Source organism: Pezoporus occidentalis, unplaced genomic scaffold, assembly GCF_034315485.1.
Source record: "Pezoporus occidentalis ecotype Australia unplaced genomic scaffold, CSIRO_AGI_Poc_V1 ctg213, whole genome shotgun sequence".
In the NCBI taxonomy this organism is placed as follows: domain Eukaryota; kingdom Metazoa; phylum Chordata; class Aves; order Psittaciformes; family Psittacidae; genus Pezoporus; species Pezoporus occidentalis.
The window spans coordinates 771,922-787,865 of NW_026913997.1; the positions used below are offsets into that span (position 1 = coordinate 771,922).

The 15,944-nt window shown below is 41.1% G+C and overlaps 1 protein-coding gene across 14 annotated transcripts in view; it reads right to left on the reverse strand.

Annotated features, from left to right (window-relative positions):
• Positions 1–15,944, reverse strand: part of ANKRD44 (ankyrin repeat domain 44) — a 139,911-nt gene that overhangs the window by 74,123 nt on the left and 49,844 nt on the right. For all 14 annotated transcript variants that reach the window (XM_062619676.1, XM_062619685.1, XM_062619677.1 and 11 more), the window contains exon 2: positions 2,085–2,168. In XM_062619676.1, coding sequence (XP_062475660.1) covers positions 2,085–2,168 — 84 coding nt within the window. The remainder of the gene's footprint in view (positions 1–2,084; positions 2,169–15,944) is intronic.

The window sequence follows — 15,944 nt, forward strand, 5'->3', positions numbered from 1 at the left end:
CTAATTACTTTACCAGATCACAAAAAAAAGCCCCAAACCAAGTAACCTTCTACACTTCTGATTTGCTCCAAACTCTTTCCTCTGAGACTGATTCTCCCTTAGGAAGTATGCATATACATCCCTAATTTTGCATAGTTTCTCCATGTGCTTTTTAATTCTGCCTTCCAAATAAACTCCCTCTGCAGATTCCAAAACCCCATTTTTAAAACTTCGGAAATCTGGGAAGCTTGCTGCAGAAATGGAGTTTTATTTCATTTCCCCATCCTACCTCTATGTGAACTATTCCAGTATTAATGCAGCTAACCAAAACGACCAACAAAGGACAAATCGCTGCCAAACAGTGTCAGAGTTTCCTCCCACGTGAGAACCAAGCACTGAAGAAATACTAACATGGAAGCAATTAAAAACACCCTTAAAATAGTAATAGAAGCACACGGTGCAAATTGCCAGTTCACAGCATGGGGGGGTGGGGTGGGGAATGCTGTCTTTTGATCTGTCTTCAGTGACATTTTAAGCATGTGACACTTGTCTGCAATCACTGTCCAGACACACACAAAACCTTCAGGATTTGTGTTGACTGGTATTTTTCTAATTACTCCAAAAAACAGCTTTGTTTGTTGCTCCTGACAAAGCAGCTGTTGAGGAAAAGCCTTCTTGGATGGACTTTTAGCATCTCAAACAGCATTCTGAGCAAGACCATTCAAGTTCAATGACTATTTCTATTAAGTACTCATCTGCAAAACACATATTCTTCATTCAGTATCGCACCTGACAGTTCAGAGCATCTCCCTAGCAACCGTTACTACCACACTTGCAGCCAAAGGATATAAAAACATTTGAGAAGCTGCAATAACCTTCTACAGGAAATGCTATTTTGAAAAAATAAAGTGAAATACAGAGGAAATTTTAGGACTGTCATGTTCATCTAGGTTAGGGGATTTTTTTTATTGCTTGGATGGCTTTGGTTTTTTCCTTTGGCTTTTTGTGACCATTGTTGAAAACAAATAAGGAAGAAACTCAAGGGAGATGATGCTTTAAAAAAGCACTTTTAGGAACTTCTTTGAAGAAAGCAACCAGGTACTGATAATCAAAGGGAAAGCTTAACATCAAGGTCATGTTTGATCAGATTCTCCATTTAAAACAGCAACTCTTTCCCTCCACTCGATAGCAAATGGAGTGAAGCTCCAGCTAACCAGATCTTCTCCAGTTCCTTTCTGCAGCTTTGAACCAGATGGCTGGACCCCACTGCCTGCAAAAGCTGCAGCACCAAGACTACACCAGACAAACTGCTGGGGTTAACTATGAATAAACTGATGGCTTTATGTCAGAAAAAGAAGTGAAGAAAAGGAAGGTTGATTCAAAAGTCCAGGAAACACCTGGAAATCATCGTTCTGCTTCTGCTTTATATTCTTACCACTTTCAGAGGCCACAGATGGTAGTCAGGACTGGCAGAGTTCATTTCTAACAGTAAGGATTTAAGTTAAGATCAAAGGTGGGGGGCAGGGGAGAGCCCAACCTTATGCAAAAAGCCCAAATGAAGATTTTTTTTTTCCACTGCCAGACACTTAACCACTACTTGTTTACAGCTGCTTACCATTGTTCTGGCTAGAATAAGCCAATCTGCAGAACAGTAATTCCTTTGTGGGCAAATCGTGGCCAAGATACTGCTTCCTTACTCTCACTGCTGAGACTTATAGTGAAGCTTTCAACTATAGTCAAACACTGAATAGCAGCTCCTGATCTACAAAGACTCTTGCTAAAAGGAAACTCTACAGAGAGTAAAAACATGCAGCTTTCAGCTGTTTTCATTCATTTTCTCAGTAAGAGAGAAAACAATGTCCCTGCCTGACCTGCAGATTTGGAATAATTACCATACACTGAGAAAATTTAAAGTCACCTGCTGGAGATAATTACATTTCAAGAGAACTAATTAGGATTCCACTGAATCCCCACATCTCTAACTTCCAAAGCATTCCCGTTCTGTTACATGTTAATTACTGAGAACATGATTAATACTGTCATTCCAACAGTTCATAAGCATGGTGATCACGTATCACAAGCATGTAACAAGCCAAGTCACATACCAAGGCGTTGACATCCTCGGTTTTGTAGATCAACATCCGTATCTCTTCTGAATCACCACTGAAAATCGCTTGGACCAGTGGCGGCTGGGAAAACAAAACAGAAGAAGCAGCGTTATGTTACAGGTTTGTTTGTTTTCTGTTTAAAAAGAGAGCATATTATCCCTGCTAACATTTACTAATGCTATTCACAAACACTGTACGACCCCAGTAACACATCACCAAGAGTATCTCACCAGCAAGAACTATCAGTTTGCTTGAGGATAAACTGAAATCATGAGTATGTTTGTACATATAATGAATGTGTATGTGCAGAAAGAGGGACCCCCATTAGAATGGCAACTTTTGTCAACAACATGCAATTAGCCCAGATGTTCTCCTTGGCATGTAAGGGGGAAACTAATTACATCAGATGTTGCTGCATGCTTGCTGTTGGCACAGATTAATGATCATGCAATACACATTTAGAAACAGAACATTATGCAGATAATGAATTTCTGGGCAATTACTAAACATCTTGTATCTTTTTACTGAATAAATATGCAAAGAGCACAGTTAATTTTAACCACCCAAGAAGCGAAATAATTATATTATTGTTTCAAGTCTGTTATTATGCTATTATGAATCGGAATGCACAAATAAATAATCAGGCATACGGGAGAAACAATATGCCATGCTCATTCCTCTGGCAATGCTGGCATCACTGCCCATCAGTGGGAGGGAGCACTGCATATGCTCAGCTGCTGTTACATGACCAGAGCTGGCAATTTCACGTCCTTGTACCTAGGTTTGCTCTGGACAAATATCTGAGTTATTAACTGAGCTGGCAGAACCTAACCCAGTGAATTACAAGAACTTGCTGCTGGAGACTTGGAAAGGAAGGGGACAAATTAAAAAGATCCCTATCCCCTGAAGCACATAGTTGAAACAGGTGGTGGCCCCCTTCCACTGTCACCTGTCCTAAAAGCAGCGTGTGCCACTCTGAGCTTGCTACCCACGTCCAGGTTGCCTTGTGGTTCTACCAGCAGCAAAGAGTTTGTGGTGCCATGTAATCACCAGAGTCTAAAATAACTCTGCAAAATGGAAGCATGCAGGACTACTTCAGCACATAAACCCACAACAGCTCCTAAGACTGCAGAATTTAACTAACTTGTAAAAAGGTTATCTCAAAATTCATGAACAAGCTGGAAGAACAGAGAAAATACAATTTTCACCCAATCTTTTCACTGCAAAATTCATCATATTCAAGTGTGGAAAATACATTTCTAAGTTGATGGTGTCTATTTTAAGATGTATTAATCCCTTATGCCCTTGAGAAAGATTCACACTGGAATTTCATTCTCGCCACTCCTCTGCAGGAAAAAGGACTAAGGCAGCATCTTTTATCACAACTGTCTGCAGTCTTTTGTATTCTAGCGGATGTTTGGAAAAGAAAGAAAACAAATTGCATTTCACTTGAACCATTTAGCATGCTTCCTTCCCAGCCAATGTCAGAACAGCCACAGGCTATTCCCCACCAGAGAAAGCAAACACCAGTACTCAAAGTCTGGTCCCTTCTTCCTCATCTGTCAAGCTCAAATCAGAATACAGCTAACAGTGAGATGGATTCATTTCTGCATTTTTTCTCTACCAAAAGTAGTGGTTTGAAGTGACTCTTGAATCTTCTGCCCACTACTGAAAATGTCCTATACTTAGTGCAAAGCTAACACTATGAAGAACCAGTGAATGTTTATGAAATCAGAATGCTCACACAGAAATATTTCCATTTCATGTACATGTATCACAATATTTAAAGAACAAAGTAAACAGGAAAGCAGTGAACTCGATTTCAAGCTAAAGGGCAACGCAACCCAGTGGCCAAGCAACAGATACCCCCAGCAGCTCAGATTAGTCTCTGAACCCACTTGCAGGTACACCCAGCACTCAACAAAAGGTATCAGCCAGGCTCTGATGACACATAAGCTGAGGTTTCAAACAGAGTATCAGAACCAAGACAAACACTTAACAAACACCAAATCTGTTGGGTTTTGGTTGGTTGGTTGGGTTTTTTTAAGTTAAAATACTGTTGGAGGTGATGCTTTTCTTTTAATAGGGAAAGAATAAAGTACCGCACATTGTTACATTAATACAAGAGGAAAGGCTACAATAAGAGAGTTTGACCCTTCTTCCCTCTGCCAGAAATCTGGATCAGACACCTGGGTTTACAGAAAATGCTTGAGCTTTTTAATTGGCATCAGCTACTTAACACAGAAAGTAGACTGAGAATAAAACTGTTCCTTTAAACCTGGAATGTATGTGAGATCCCCATCTCAATTTTTGTCCACCACCACATATCTACATGCAGTTCCTTATATCAGAACCCAGTATTTAACTGAAACAGTTTATAAGCCTCAGACTGCTGATACACATAACATTTGCTGACAGGAGAGAGCTGCCACGTACCCATTTACAAAGACCTCAGTCCTTCAGCCCTTATTCCCATGAGATTTACCTTTTATAAATTAATTACAATAGAATCTACCACTCCTAATTGTAACAGCAAGAGACAGAAATAACGGAAAAAGATCAGAGCCTGTGAATTGGAAAGAAGAGCTAACACCGGTACAGTTCAATAACCATCCTGAGTCACTGCTATGCAGCCTTCTCCAGTTAGGCATTTTACTCATTTACTATTTCATGATTTTACTTCATTTTCAAAGGTATTAGCTTTGAAGTGAGCAACACATTAAAGAATCTTTATTACATACTAAGACATGTTCCCATGTAAGACTCACAGTCATCTATAATGACCTGTTCAGGAAAAACATGCCAGAAGTATGTTGCAGCACTCTTGCTGCAACTGAGAATGTGCATCCGCATCCATCAGTACAATGGAAAAAGTGTTGCTCCATTCAATAGCTGACAGTGATGAAATGGAACTTGTGCAGTTATGTACGTGGTGATGATGCATGTCCAATGACCTGAACAGATTATTTTCTTCATCTTCAGGGATAACCACATTCATGCATGAGCTTTTCATAACTGCATTTTCCCCCCCCTAAATTCCTGAAGGGCAGATAATGACACTTCCTAATTACCAAAGAAGGATGCAGAATATTTGGGGAAATAATTTCTAAAGCCCATGACAACATCATCAATGGGTTATTTCATTATCAGAAATACTTTGCTTTAAAATTCTTCACATTCAGAAGTTGCTAAACACTCCGAATAAAATAAGAACAAACAGAAAGCAAGCACAGAGCAGGTTATGTATAACTATTATTAGAATGAAGCAAGGTGCAGGTTTTGGAATGATGAACACCCGTTTCATCAGCCCAGCTCTCCAGAGCTCCTAAATTCTTACAGAGTTTCAGCTGGGATTGTTCACATTTTTTTCCTGAAAATATACACCAGCAGCTAACAAAAAACTTTCCATGTCACTTTTACTACAGAGTTATTATTACAAGTATGAAACTCGTCAGCAAGTTTTGTTAGTGTTCTTTACTTTGTGCTGTAACTAGCCTGATTGTAAAAATAAGTATCTGCAGACATGTAGGCACCTATCCCTACCTCCCTATCTTTACTGCATATGTACAATCACAAGCTGGACTTCAGCCCACCAGGTAAAATTAAGGTAAAATTAGCTTATTGACCTGAAAGCACAACAGTTTTTTTTTAGCAATAGAGAGCTTAAACCCCCATGGAAGAACGTCTTGTGGAGCCGACAACCCACACTGGCAGAAAACAATCTGGCCTTGTGACGTTCTCCTCCATGGATCTGACAGCAAAGAGGAAAGCCGGGTCTATTATCCAGCAGCACTGGCAGGTCTCTGAATCCCAGAAGAGATGCAGTATCTAAGTGGACTGTCTCAAGTATCATTTTAATTACTATGTCTGAAGCGGATGCTGAAGCTCATTGCTAATCAGTTAGAATTTTTGTCGAGTAACTGTGACATACATGAAATATTTTGTCTTGATTTAGGTGTTCTGACACACTAACAAGGACTTAATTAAGTCAGATTTTCATTTGACAGGAGCTGGAGTCAGATAGTGAAAGGATGACCAATTCCTATGCTGATTTGATATAATATACCATCATTCGGTCTTGCGAGTGAAAAGAAGTTATGTATTGATCTTTTACTTGTTTTAATTGCACTACATCAAGTTGCTGGACTCAACACTTGCATATGTCCATGTACTCATTTCTCTTTAACTAGCAAGACAATGTAGCAAGACACAAAATCATTTCAAAGTGGTATTGATTGTGTCAGTGTTTTGCCAAACACCTCTATCTTTTTCTGCAAGTACTTCCATTAATCAAGATTACAAGGCTGTTTGCAATGTCACAGCACATACACCTATTTCGTTCCACTGGTCACAGCAAAAAGACTACTCCTCTTCCTAGTTTTAATTTAGGACTTTCTCCCCCTGAGCATACAACACATGCATGTCTCAAATGGTGTTTTAACTTAAAAGTCTGTATGAGTGAAGAGTCATTAACAGGATTTCTCTTAATTCTTAAGAGCACATTTCCCTGGTGCTTAGTATTTATACAGCTCCATGCACAGAAATTACTCAACACTAGCCACTTTTTAACAAGCTTTGCAGTCTACTTCACTTGCATCAGGGGTTAGCCTTTTACTACGTTTTAAGAGCTGACTGCTGAGTAAGCACAGAGAATTTTGCTCTCAATTTATCATCATTTCAAAGATTGCACTTCTTACTGCAATTTCTATATAGCGGGTTTTGACTGCAAAGTAGATTCACAGAGCTGGTATTTGGAGAAGAACATCCTTGGACAGTTGCTAAGGGATGTTTCACAGCAATTAGGTTTTTACTGAGAAAATCCTAAGGAATACTTGTTCAAGCTGCTGAAAGGCCAGTGGAGAGAATCAAATCCATAAAGAGAGTGATCCTCTGGAAGCATTATGGCAAACTGACAGCACAGTTCAGTGAGTTAATATTCTTACCTAAATAACCTGGACACTTCAGCATTTCAAATACTGCAGGAGAAAAGTTTTTAAATTGATTTAATTTTCATGTCCTTCCATTTTTTTCACAGACTATCCCAATTATTTGTAAGGACTGCACATGAAGCAATGCAGAAGGGACATGTATGCCCAAATACTGCTATTTATTTCAATTTGTTCCACTGCATTTCCATGCCCAAGGACTTACATGACACACAGAAGTATTCAACAAACCACCAATCAACACTTCTGAAAGCAAGAAAAACTTTGGGTAAATGTCCCTTTCAAACTTTGAGAGATCTTTGTGCTGTTTTTAAGCTACCATTTAAAGGACACTAAAGAACTATGTTCTGACACTTCCCCCATACAAATGACTTTATAACTGCCACCACACTGTGCTCTAAGTTGCTTAGAGGGGTGTGCTGGGCATTTAAGTTTCACTGCAAGACATGTTCATTTTTCCTGTAACAGCTCCTCATTTCCCTCCATGTCATTTATAACAACCTCTTTCTGCTCAGCTTCTGCAAAACCTCAGGCTGTGTTCATCCTTCAGACCATAAAAAGGACTTTAGCACTGATGGCGCATGGCACACAGGGAACATACTGCAGGAGCATTGGGGAATCAATCACTGCTTCATTTGCTGTTATGCTCTGCTGAGATTAGGAAAAGATGTATCTATAAACTGTAACTAGAGCATATGTTTAGCTCCAGTAGTAACTTTTAACCTAGATTTTTAAAGAAAGAGGAGCTGGAGAAGGGGGTCTGCATTTGCCAGGACAACCCAGTACCTCCTGAACCTGCCCACAGCCTCCGTGCCTAAGAGCCTGTCCCTCCAATCTGCTGATTCTAATGGTGAATGGCAACTGCATCAAAACACAAAGAAATGCTCAGTGACCAAATGTGAAAATACCCCAGTGCACGCCTATGGCTACCAGTCTGGTCTAACCCTAAGGCACAGGTACTAAACAGCACCAACAGCATCAAGCAAGGATGCTGTTGGTGCTGTTCAACTGATGTCTGCAATGTTCAGTGTGTTATAAACAATGCTGGGTTTGTATTCAGCGCTTCCTCCCCTCTACCCAAGATCAGTTAAATGCTCAGTAATGCATAAGTGGTTCTGGATTTTAAGTAATTGTTCACAAATGTCTAAATAATTCATGTTATGCTAATGTGTTCTGTAGGTAGTTCCCACTTAAGCATGCACCCAAGCCTTCACAAATGAAGACTTGAATATTTCCAGAAATCCTTGGTGCAGAAACAGTTGGCAATTCTAACATGATCATCAGATATTGCCATTGCCAATGGCATTAATAAAACCTGTGTTTAACCACTGGTATACATTGCTAGCTGGACAACAATTAATCAGAAGCTACCCAACAGCTACAGAAATACAGCAGCTCCAACCTGATTCTGTTGGGCAGCTTGGGCAGACTGTGAAGCTGCCTGCAGTCTGGGAGGATGCCCACCCCTCTGGCTGAATTCTGGTATTCGGTACTGATCAGGGTGAGAGGCTGGAAATTCAGGCCTAACAAAACACCCTTCTGCATCTTGAGGATGGAAAAATCCAATCATCAGCTTTAGGCGATTTTCCAAAACTCCAAGCTCTCCTTCATTACAGCTATTGTACATCATTAACAGAAGGGAAAAAAATAGCACCATCACTGGCAAAGGGTTGAAGTAGTAGCAGTAAAGATGTCTGAAACAAGATTGTCCCATGACAAGCTGAAAAACACCTTCCAGCAAGGCTGGAACAAGGCTTTGAACATTGCTTATGCTATGTTTGGAATAGGACAACCTGAACTGCTTAGAGAATGGCTCAATCGTGAAAACGGAGCAGGGCCATCACAGCACATTCTGCATTACCTGCTTTTAATTATTTCCCCTCCACACCAGTTAGGCCTTTGCCATAGCAAACTGGATTTAGAACTCGAAACCCAGGCTGAGCTCCCATGGGCTTCCAGCTCTCCACTCCCAGTCAGATGGACCTGGCTTTCACTTACACCCCACCCACAAACTCCATGTGTCTCCAGCCAGACAGAGAAGACAATAGAGCTGATTCTATAATTAAACATAATCATAATTAATTATTTAGTAAGCGATGTGCAAACCAGAACATACCTCAGTTCACTTTCCCAAAAGTACACTGCTTGTGAAGCAATGAGAACAAACCTTCTTCACACCCCTGCTTCCTTGCCACCCCCTGCAACCTCCCGTTCTGGTCCTCCCTGTGCCCAGCTCTTCCCCTTTCTCTACTTGCCTTCTCCAAGAGATTTAAACCTTTGCTTCTTTCTTGGCTGCCCCTATGCTGCTGCAGCAGGGGAGCTGGAGTTCTTAGGCGATGCACTCCTCAACACCTTCAATGGCAAACACACACTATCAAACACACACTTGCATTTACTTCAAGCAAGTGACAAAGAAAACCTAAAGCAAAGTGAAAACTATCTGGGGAAAAGTATTGCAACATATTGAGACAGCTGAAACTTGAAGACAACATTCATTTAGTCAAGCTTTCACGATACTTAAAAAGGAAAATAGTCAAGATTGAGTCTCCTTGTGCAATGCTGGACCAAGCCTGGTATTTCTGTTCACACAATTTCTGATATGCCATTCTGGACGGTGCAAAACAAGCCTCTCAGCAGATCTATTTCTGGCTGTCAGCTTGGCTCCAGATTTTGGCTCTCTCCCATTTTTCATTATGAAGCCTATCAACTGCCCCAAGAATTGCTTATGTTTCCAGGTGAAGTGAAGGTTACATCCTGCCATTCCTGGAATCCTGACATACCTCTACACACCAAATGCGCTGTGAGCGGCCTATGTTTTGTTAAACTTATCAGTTAAAGGCACTGAAATATCTCATGGGATGTTAAATTTAGATCACTTCTAAAAAGGAAAAGAGCTAAGCATGTTTAATTCAGCTTGTCCAGTGTCCTTTCCTTCATTCTCATTACTGGAGGCTGTCCACTGGTCTTGATTTAAGTGGTGGGGTTCTTGATTTTGGCATTTGGGGATGGGGGGGATGTTTTTTTAAGTGCCTGCAGATCATATCAGAAAATTGGTTAATAAATCCTGTCTTGAAGTTACATTAATCACGTGGAAACAAAGACTCGGCATGCTGCAGGCTAGTTAAAATAAGAAAGCATTTTCTAAAGGAGACAAAAATAAACATAGTAGCATAACATTTGTTATATTCACCAGCATTTGTTACCCATTTTAGCGTCTGTCACAGACAGCACAATAAGATCTGTTGAAATATTTGCAGAGATTGAGGATAATCAGTCTAATGGTATGCTGATTTTTTCCTGTCCTCTTTAATTTGTTTGTTCAAAGTTTCTTGGGGTTTTGTCTTGATACAAAGTGTGTGTTGTATGATATCTCACAACAAAGATATCAACAACACCATTAAATACAGCGATGGGGTTGTAATGGCACTACCAAAGAAAGGATCCAATTCTTTTTATACATTCCCAGCAGTGAGTGCTGCACTACTAATCCATATGAATACTTCTTGTCACATCCATATTTTGACTTCCAGAGCTTTTGCCTTCCCCTTCCCACCTCCCCCATAATCCATCTATCATCTAGTCAGAAGCAGGAAAGCAGGCCTGGCACCAAGGCAGTGTTTCTGAACAAGAGTACAGCAGTGAGTAAGATCTCTAGGGGCATAAATTCCAGCTGTGTAAATCAGTTTAAGTGAAGTCCCAAGTGAGAGGCACTGTGCCATATTACACCACCTGCTTTCAGAAGAGCCCTGTGCTTTCTCCCCACCAGAAGCACATCTGAGAGGTGGCCAGGCAACATGAGGTTATGAACCTCCAGAGAAATAAAACAGCTGGCAGCAGAGCAGCAGCAAAACTAGTGACTGGTCTGCTCCTTGCTAGAGTTTTAATAACGACACAGTTAGGGGAGAAGCTCACTTGAAAAACATCAACCCTACCGAAAGCTTCATTTCCTGCTTGCTTGTCTTCAAGCACACGAGCAATTCCTTTTTCAATCAACTGCATAGGTGTTGAATTCCACAACAAGAAGAACAAAGATTATTAAAGCCAGTCCTGTGCACTGGGAAGATGCTCTGGGGAACAAACAGGTTCATGCTGGCTGCAGCTGCACACCTAAACTGACCCGGCTCCTCTGTTCAGTGGCCCCACAGCCCCACATCCTCTGGAGACTGCTGACATCCTGCCTTCACCCACTCTACCAGCAGCAATGGCAGCCAAGAAGAAGAATAAAAGAGAAAACAGGAGAGGAGCGGAAATGCTGCAAGTTTATCTTCCTTCGGTTTATCGCTTACGAAACCATGACTTACCCCTCTCTTCCTTGCCAAGGTAAGCACGAGCAAGGACCTCTACACACACTACCGCTGGTTTAAGCAACCTTATCACATTGCTGCTTCAATACAGCAGCACAGTGAGACCTGCCTTTCTTCTGGCATCCTGGGCACTCAGTAGTACAGAATAATAGTCCATTGAATCTCTTTCTGCACTGTAATTAAGTGCTATATCTGATATAGACAGCATGCACTGATACTCATCATACACAGATTGGGACTTCTGCTGGTTAACAGGGCCTGGTTTATATGAATGTACACACAAAGAAGGCAGCTATGAAACAGACAGTGCCCTGATAAATTTGCAAATACTTCTGAACTACAAGAGACTACAATGACATTGGAGGGCAGGTTCTAGTGCTCCAGTGCAGGTTACAACCACCTCAACACCTTACACAAACAACTGGACTGGAGGAAGATGAGGAGTATGGACGAGAACACAGCATGTCTGTTAGAGAGAAATCCAGAGCTGTTACACGGCAGTTTCATATAAGGAAGAATTTGGGACTGCAGTTACTAACTGAATGTAACTGAACAATGTTATGAAAGAGGAAGAGACCTTAAAATAGCAATGAGGCTTGCAAAACACACAGTAGTCTTTCCACACTGCTCAGAACTGCTTAGGCTGTGACTGGATTGAGGCATTTAGGGCATCACTTGACTCGGACACCAAACAGAGCTCTGAAACATGATTTACAGGGAAGATCCAAACAGATCAGAGCTTTGCAGCCTACACAGAAGAAAATTTAAAGGGAGCATGAGAACAATTTGCAATAAAGGCTTGTTACTAAAAGAAATCATTCACTTTCCACAGATACACAAGACATACAGAGCTCGAACAGCAGCATGCAAGGAGGATGCATCTCTGCTCCATTAAAGGCAACATAAACCGGGACACTGGTTACCAATTCAGCTGAGTTACAAACAGTGAACTGCAGAAGACGATAATTTCAAGAACAGAACTAGTCTAAAGATCACTGAGAGTCAAAGAGATTCTTTTCTGGCTTTTCAGGCTTTCATAGGCAAGAGATTGAACATACAAAAGCAAAAGAGCCCAAACAAAATTCACATCACACTTACATAGACACAAGGCTTAATACAAATAAGCTACAGCAGACTGCACTTCCACCCCCAAAAAATCCAGAGAAAGTGCATTTTCTAGCATTTCAGGTGGATATTACAGCATAAAAGGGGCAATTACTTAAACAGTGCAGCACAATTCTATTTCTATAGAAATCAATACATATATATATACACACACATATATATACACATTTCCAAAAGCTCCAGGGGAGTCTAGTGCCTTTGGGTAGAAACACTGTAACGTGTGGCATGACCCCAGCAGAACTTCCAAGACCCTGTTGCATTCACTCGTCAGAGGTTAATTACAGCTGTGGCTTTCTTCACTTGAGTTCACACACACTGGGTGTCTGTTAAGGACAGATACATATTGCAGTCACAGTCTCACATGTTCTTGAATCTCATCTTCTTCTTAGCAGTTACCTGAAACACTTCCAAGGTCCTGCTGTCACGGGTGTGTAAACCAAGCCCCAGACAACAGCAAGCCTCTGGGGTCCTGAAAGCGACATAAGGGAGGTAAAAGACATTTTGGGGACTTGAGCAAAATCAGAAACATCTGACTTGCTTGGTCTTACCATTATATTACAGGTGGATCTTGCTCAGGTTCACGTAACTTCCCCTTGCACTGCACTTCACACACAGCACCTCACCACCGCCTGTCCCCTAAGTACTGCAGTGAAGCTCATTCCTCTGATGAACAAGTGCCACCCCAACAGACTTCCTCCTGCCAGCTCTAGAATAACCCAGAGAATCTTCCAACTTCCTTTCTCATACATTGCCAGTGCCAAATACACCTTAAAAGACATTAACCACTAACGTTTATGTTTCCTGATTTAAAGGGTCATGGAGCTCACAGTGCACCTGAAGAACACCATGGTTGGTTATTACTGTTTTCATAAAAGAGTAAATCCTTTGCAGATTTTAGTCACTGGCATTCACCTTATGCAGAGCCAGTATAAAATTCAGATTAAAAACATTTAACTACTGAGGCTGATGACAGTGTTATTACTAGCAGAGTAACTACGTGCAAACATGCAGATCAGTCCATAACAGCATTTCATCTCTTTCTTTACATTAGGCATGCTGCAGTTGGCATGGAGCTCAGCTCAACAAGTAAAGCAGATGTTTTACCTCTATTTTGAATCTGGAACAGATTAGCAAAGTTAGCTTGATTCAACATATCCTGATAATAGCCTTGTACTCATCATCAACCAAGCCACTGAAGCTGATGGGGAGGGGACAGAGGAGGGGAAATGTCAAGCTTTGCTGGTGAATGTAATGTCAGGTAGCCAGGCCAAAGGAATTAAATGGAAATTTTAAAAGGTTTCAAATTTGGCTTCACTTCAGAAACCAGTTCAGCATCTTCCAAACACGATGCATCTGACTGTGAGAAATCCAGCAGTTTCAAATGACTTTGTATAGAGCCAAATTAACCCAAAAAATCAGCTATTACACTTGTTTTTCCAACAAGTCACCATCACAAGTTATGAACACCTTGGTCTGGATACCCTCTGGAAAGGCTGCGAGATGTCTCCAAGACTACTGTCACAATTTAGAGCCTCAGTGTGAGCCTTGCTTTCTCACACAGAATCCCATGCATTAAATACGTCTCCGTATCTGAGTAAAATTCACCTTGAATGAGAAGAATCAAACAGAACTGTGAGCATATGCATTCACATCAGCTGAAAAAGCAGGATACAAATCTTCCTTCTTCTCAAGGAGCTTCCAGCCACAATCTCTTGCTGAAACTCCTCAGCACTGAGAAGGGAAGCTAGAAAGGGCCTCAGCGCCCCAGACCGCAACACAGCTAACTCATTATGTACACACAGTTATCTTCCCTACCGCTTCCAGTTCCTACCATACAAGAGGTAAGGTTTGCAGTCAGACACAGCCCAGCTATGTTAGAGACCCTCCCTATACCCATATCACATCTACACACATTAATCCCCTCTGGCCTGGGATAATCGTTGTCCAAATGGAGCCTTCTTTTCTGGAGACGAAGGCTTGGTGTGGCGGTGCTCAATCACATGGTCAAGACAAGCTCCACTCTTCCAAACATCAGGGGAAGGCAAAGAATAATCCAGCAAAGAAAAGGGAACACAGGAGAGGGAAAGACTGCAGTCCACTTCAGATGCCTTTCTGCAACACAAGGTGCTCAGAGAAGCCAGAAGGAAAGAAAAAGGTCACTTTTTTACAAAATCCTTTTTAAACCCAAACTGCAGGTACCATTTATAATCCCATTTGTTATTTTGCTAGAGAAACAGTAGCTCATTAAAGCTGCAAGTTAATTAGACTTGCATAGCTTAACACTTCAGCCTCTCCTTGATTTTTCGTAAACCATTCCAATTCAAAAGTGATTAACTTAATACTTGGTGCTGTGTGATATGCACCACGAGTCTGATGCCAAAAGGCACGCTTGCAGAAAGGAATAGTTTGACGCTTGATGAAAAAAAAAAAAAACCCATAAGATAGTTTTTTGGGTTTTTTTAACAGAAGGTTTATATGAACAAAAACAACAAATCTGTATTTTCAGTCACTACAGACTGCAGATCCTGATCTCCTTTCCAGTTCTTTGGTTAATATTCCTACATTAGTCTGGTTGAATTTAGCATATTAGCAAATATAGGACCTCACCACCAAACAAAAAGCAACCCACCACCACTTAATCCTCTAAGCATGGAACTGCCTGTTGTCAAAGCAGTGGCAAGTGCTTTACATTCATTTTTGCCTGTGCTGTTAAGCGGGGCATTATCCTCAGCCTCTCACTAATGACAACAGCAGAAAGAGCTGGTGACAGCTTGATCAACTGCCTAATAAGATCAGGAAAGCTGAATTACAGTAACCTAGCTAAGTGATAAAACCAAACCAAAACAAAGGATTTCCCAATCCGGTCTGACTTTACTGCTCTTTTATGATTCCTTGGCCACCCACTCTGGCCATACCACTGCAGATGCCTGTTATTGGAACATTTCCTTTTAAGTGGAAGCTCTTCAAGTCATGCCCATCAGAGAAGATGATGTTTGAGGACAAGCACAGGGAACACATCTGATCTGCCACTAGTTACCCCAGATGCCTTCTTTGTTAAGGGATCATCCTATTTGAGATGAACCACCTATGTGAACTGAAGAAGCAGGTGTTAACATTCCAAAAGGTTTTCCTTCTAAAAGTTCCTTCTTTCTAGAAGTTTTCCTTCTAAATGCCACATAAAAGCCACACCAGCATCTGTGTAACTAAATTAGTAATCATCTCCTTTTGTTTTCATAGTTCTTTACAAGTGACTCAAGTAAAGCATCAGAAACTAGTGAGATCTGACAGCATCTACACTAGGCCCAGACGTAGTTCTTCACTTGCTCAACTCTTTTTCAAGGAACTGGTTTGGTAAACCACTGTCCTGTTTTGCTGTCTGTTTGTCCATTCTCAGACCACCCTGCCTCACTGATCTGCAAAACAAAGCAAATCTCTAAGCACCTCATAGCCTTCTCTTAGCCCCTGTTAAACTCTCACCTGCT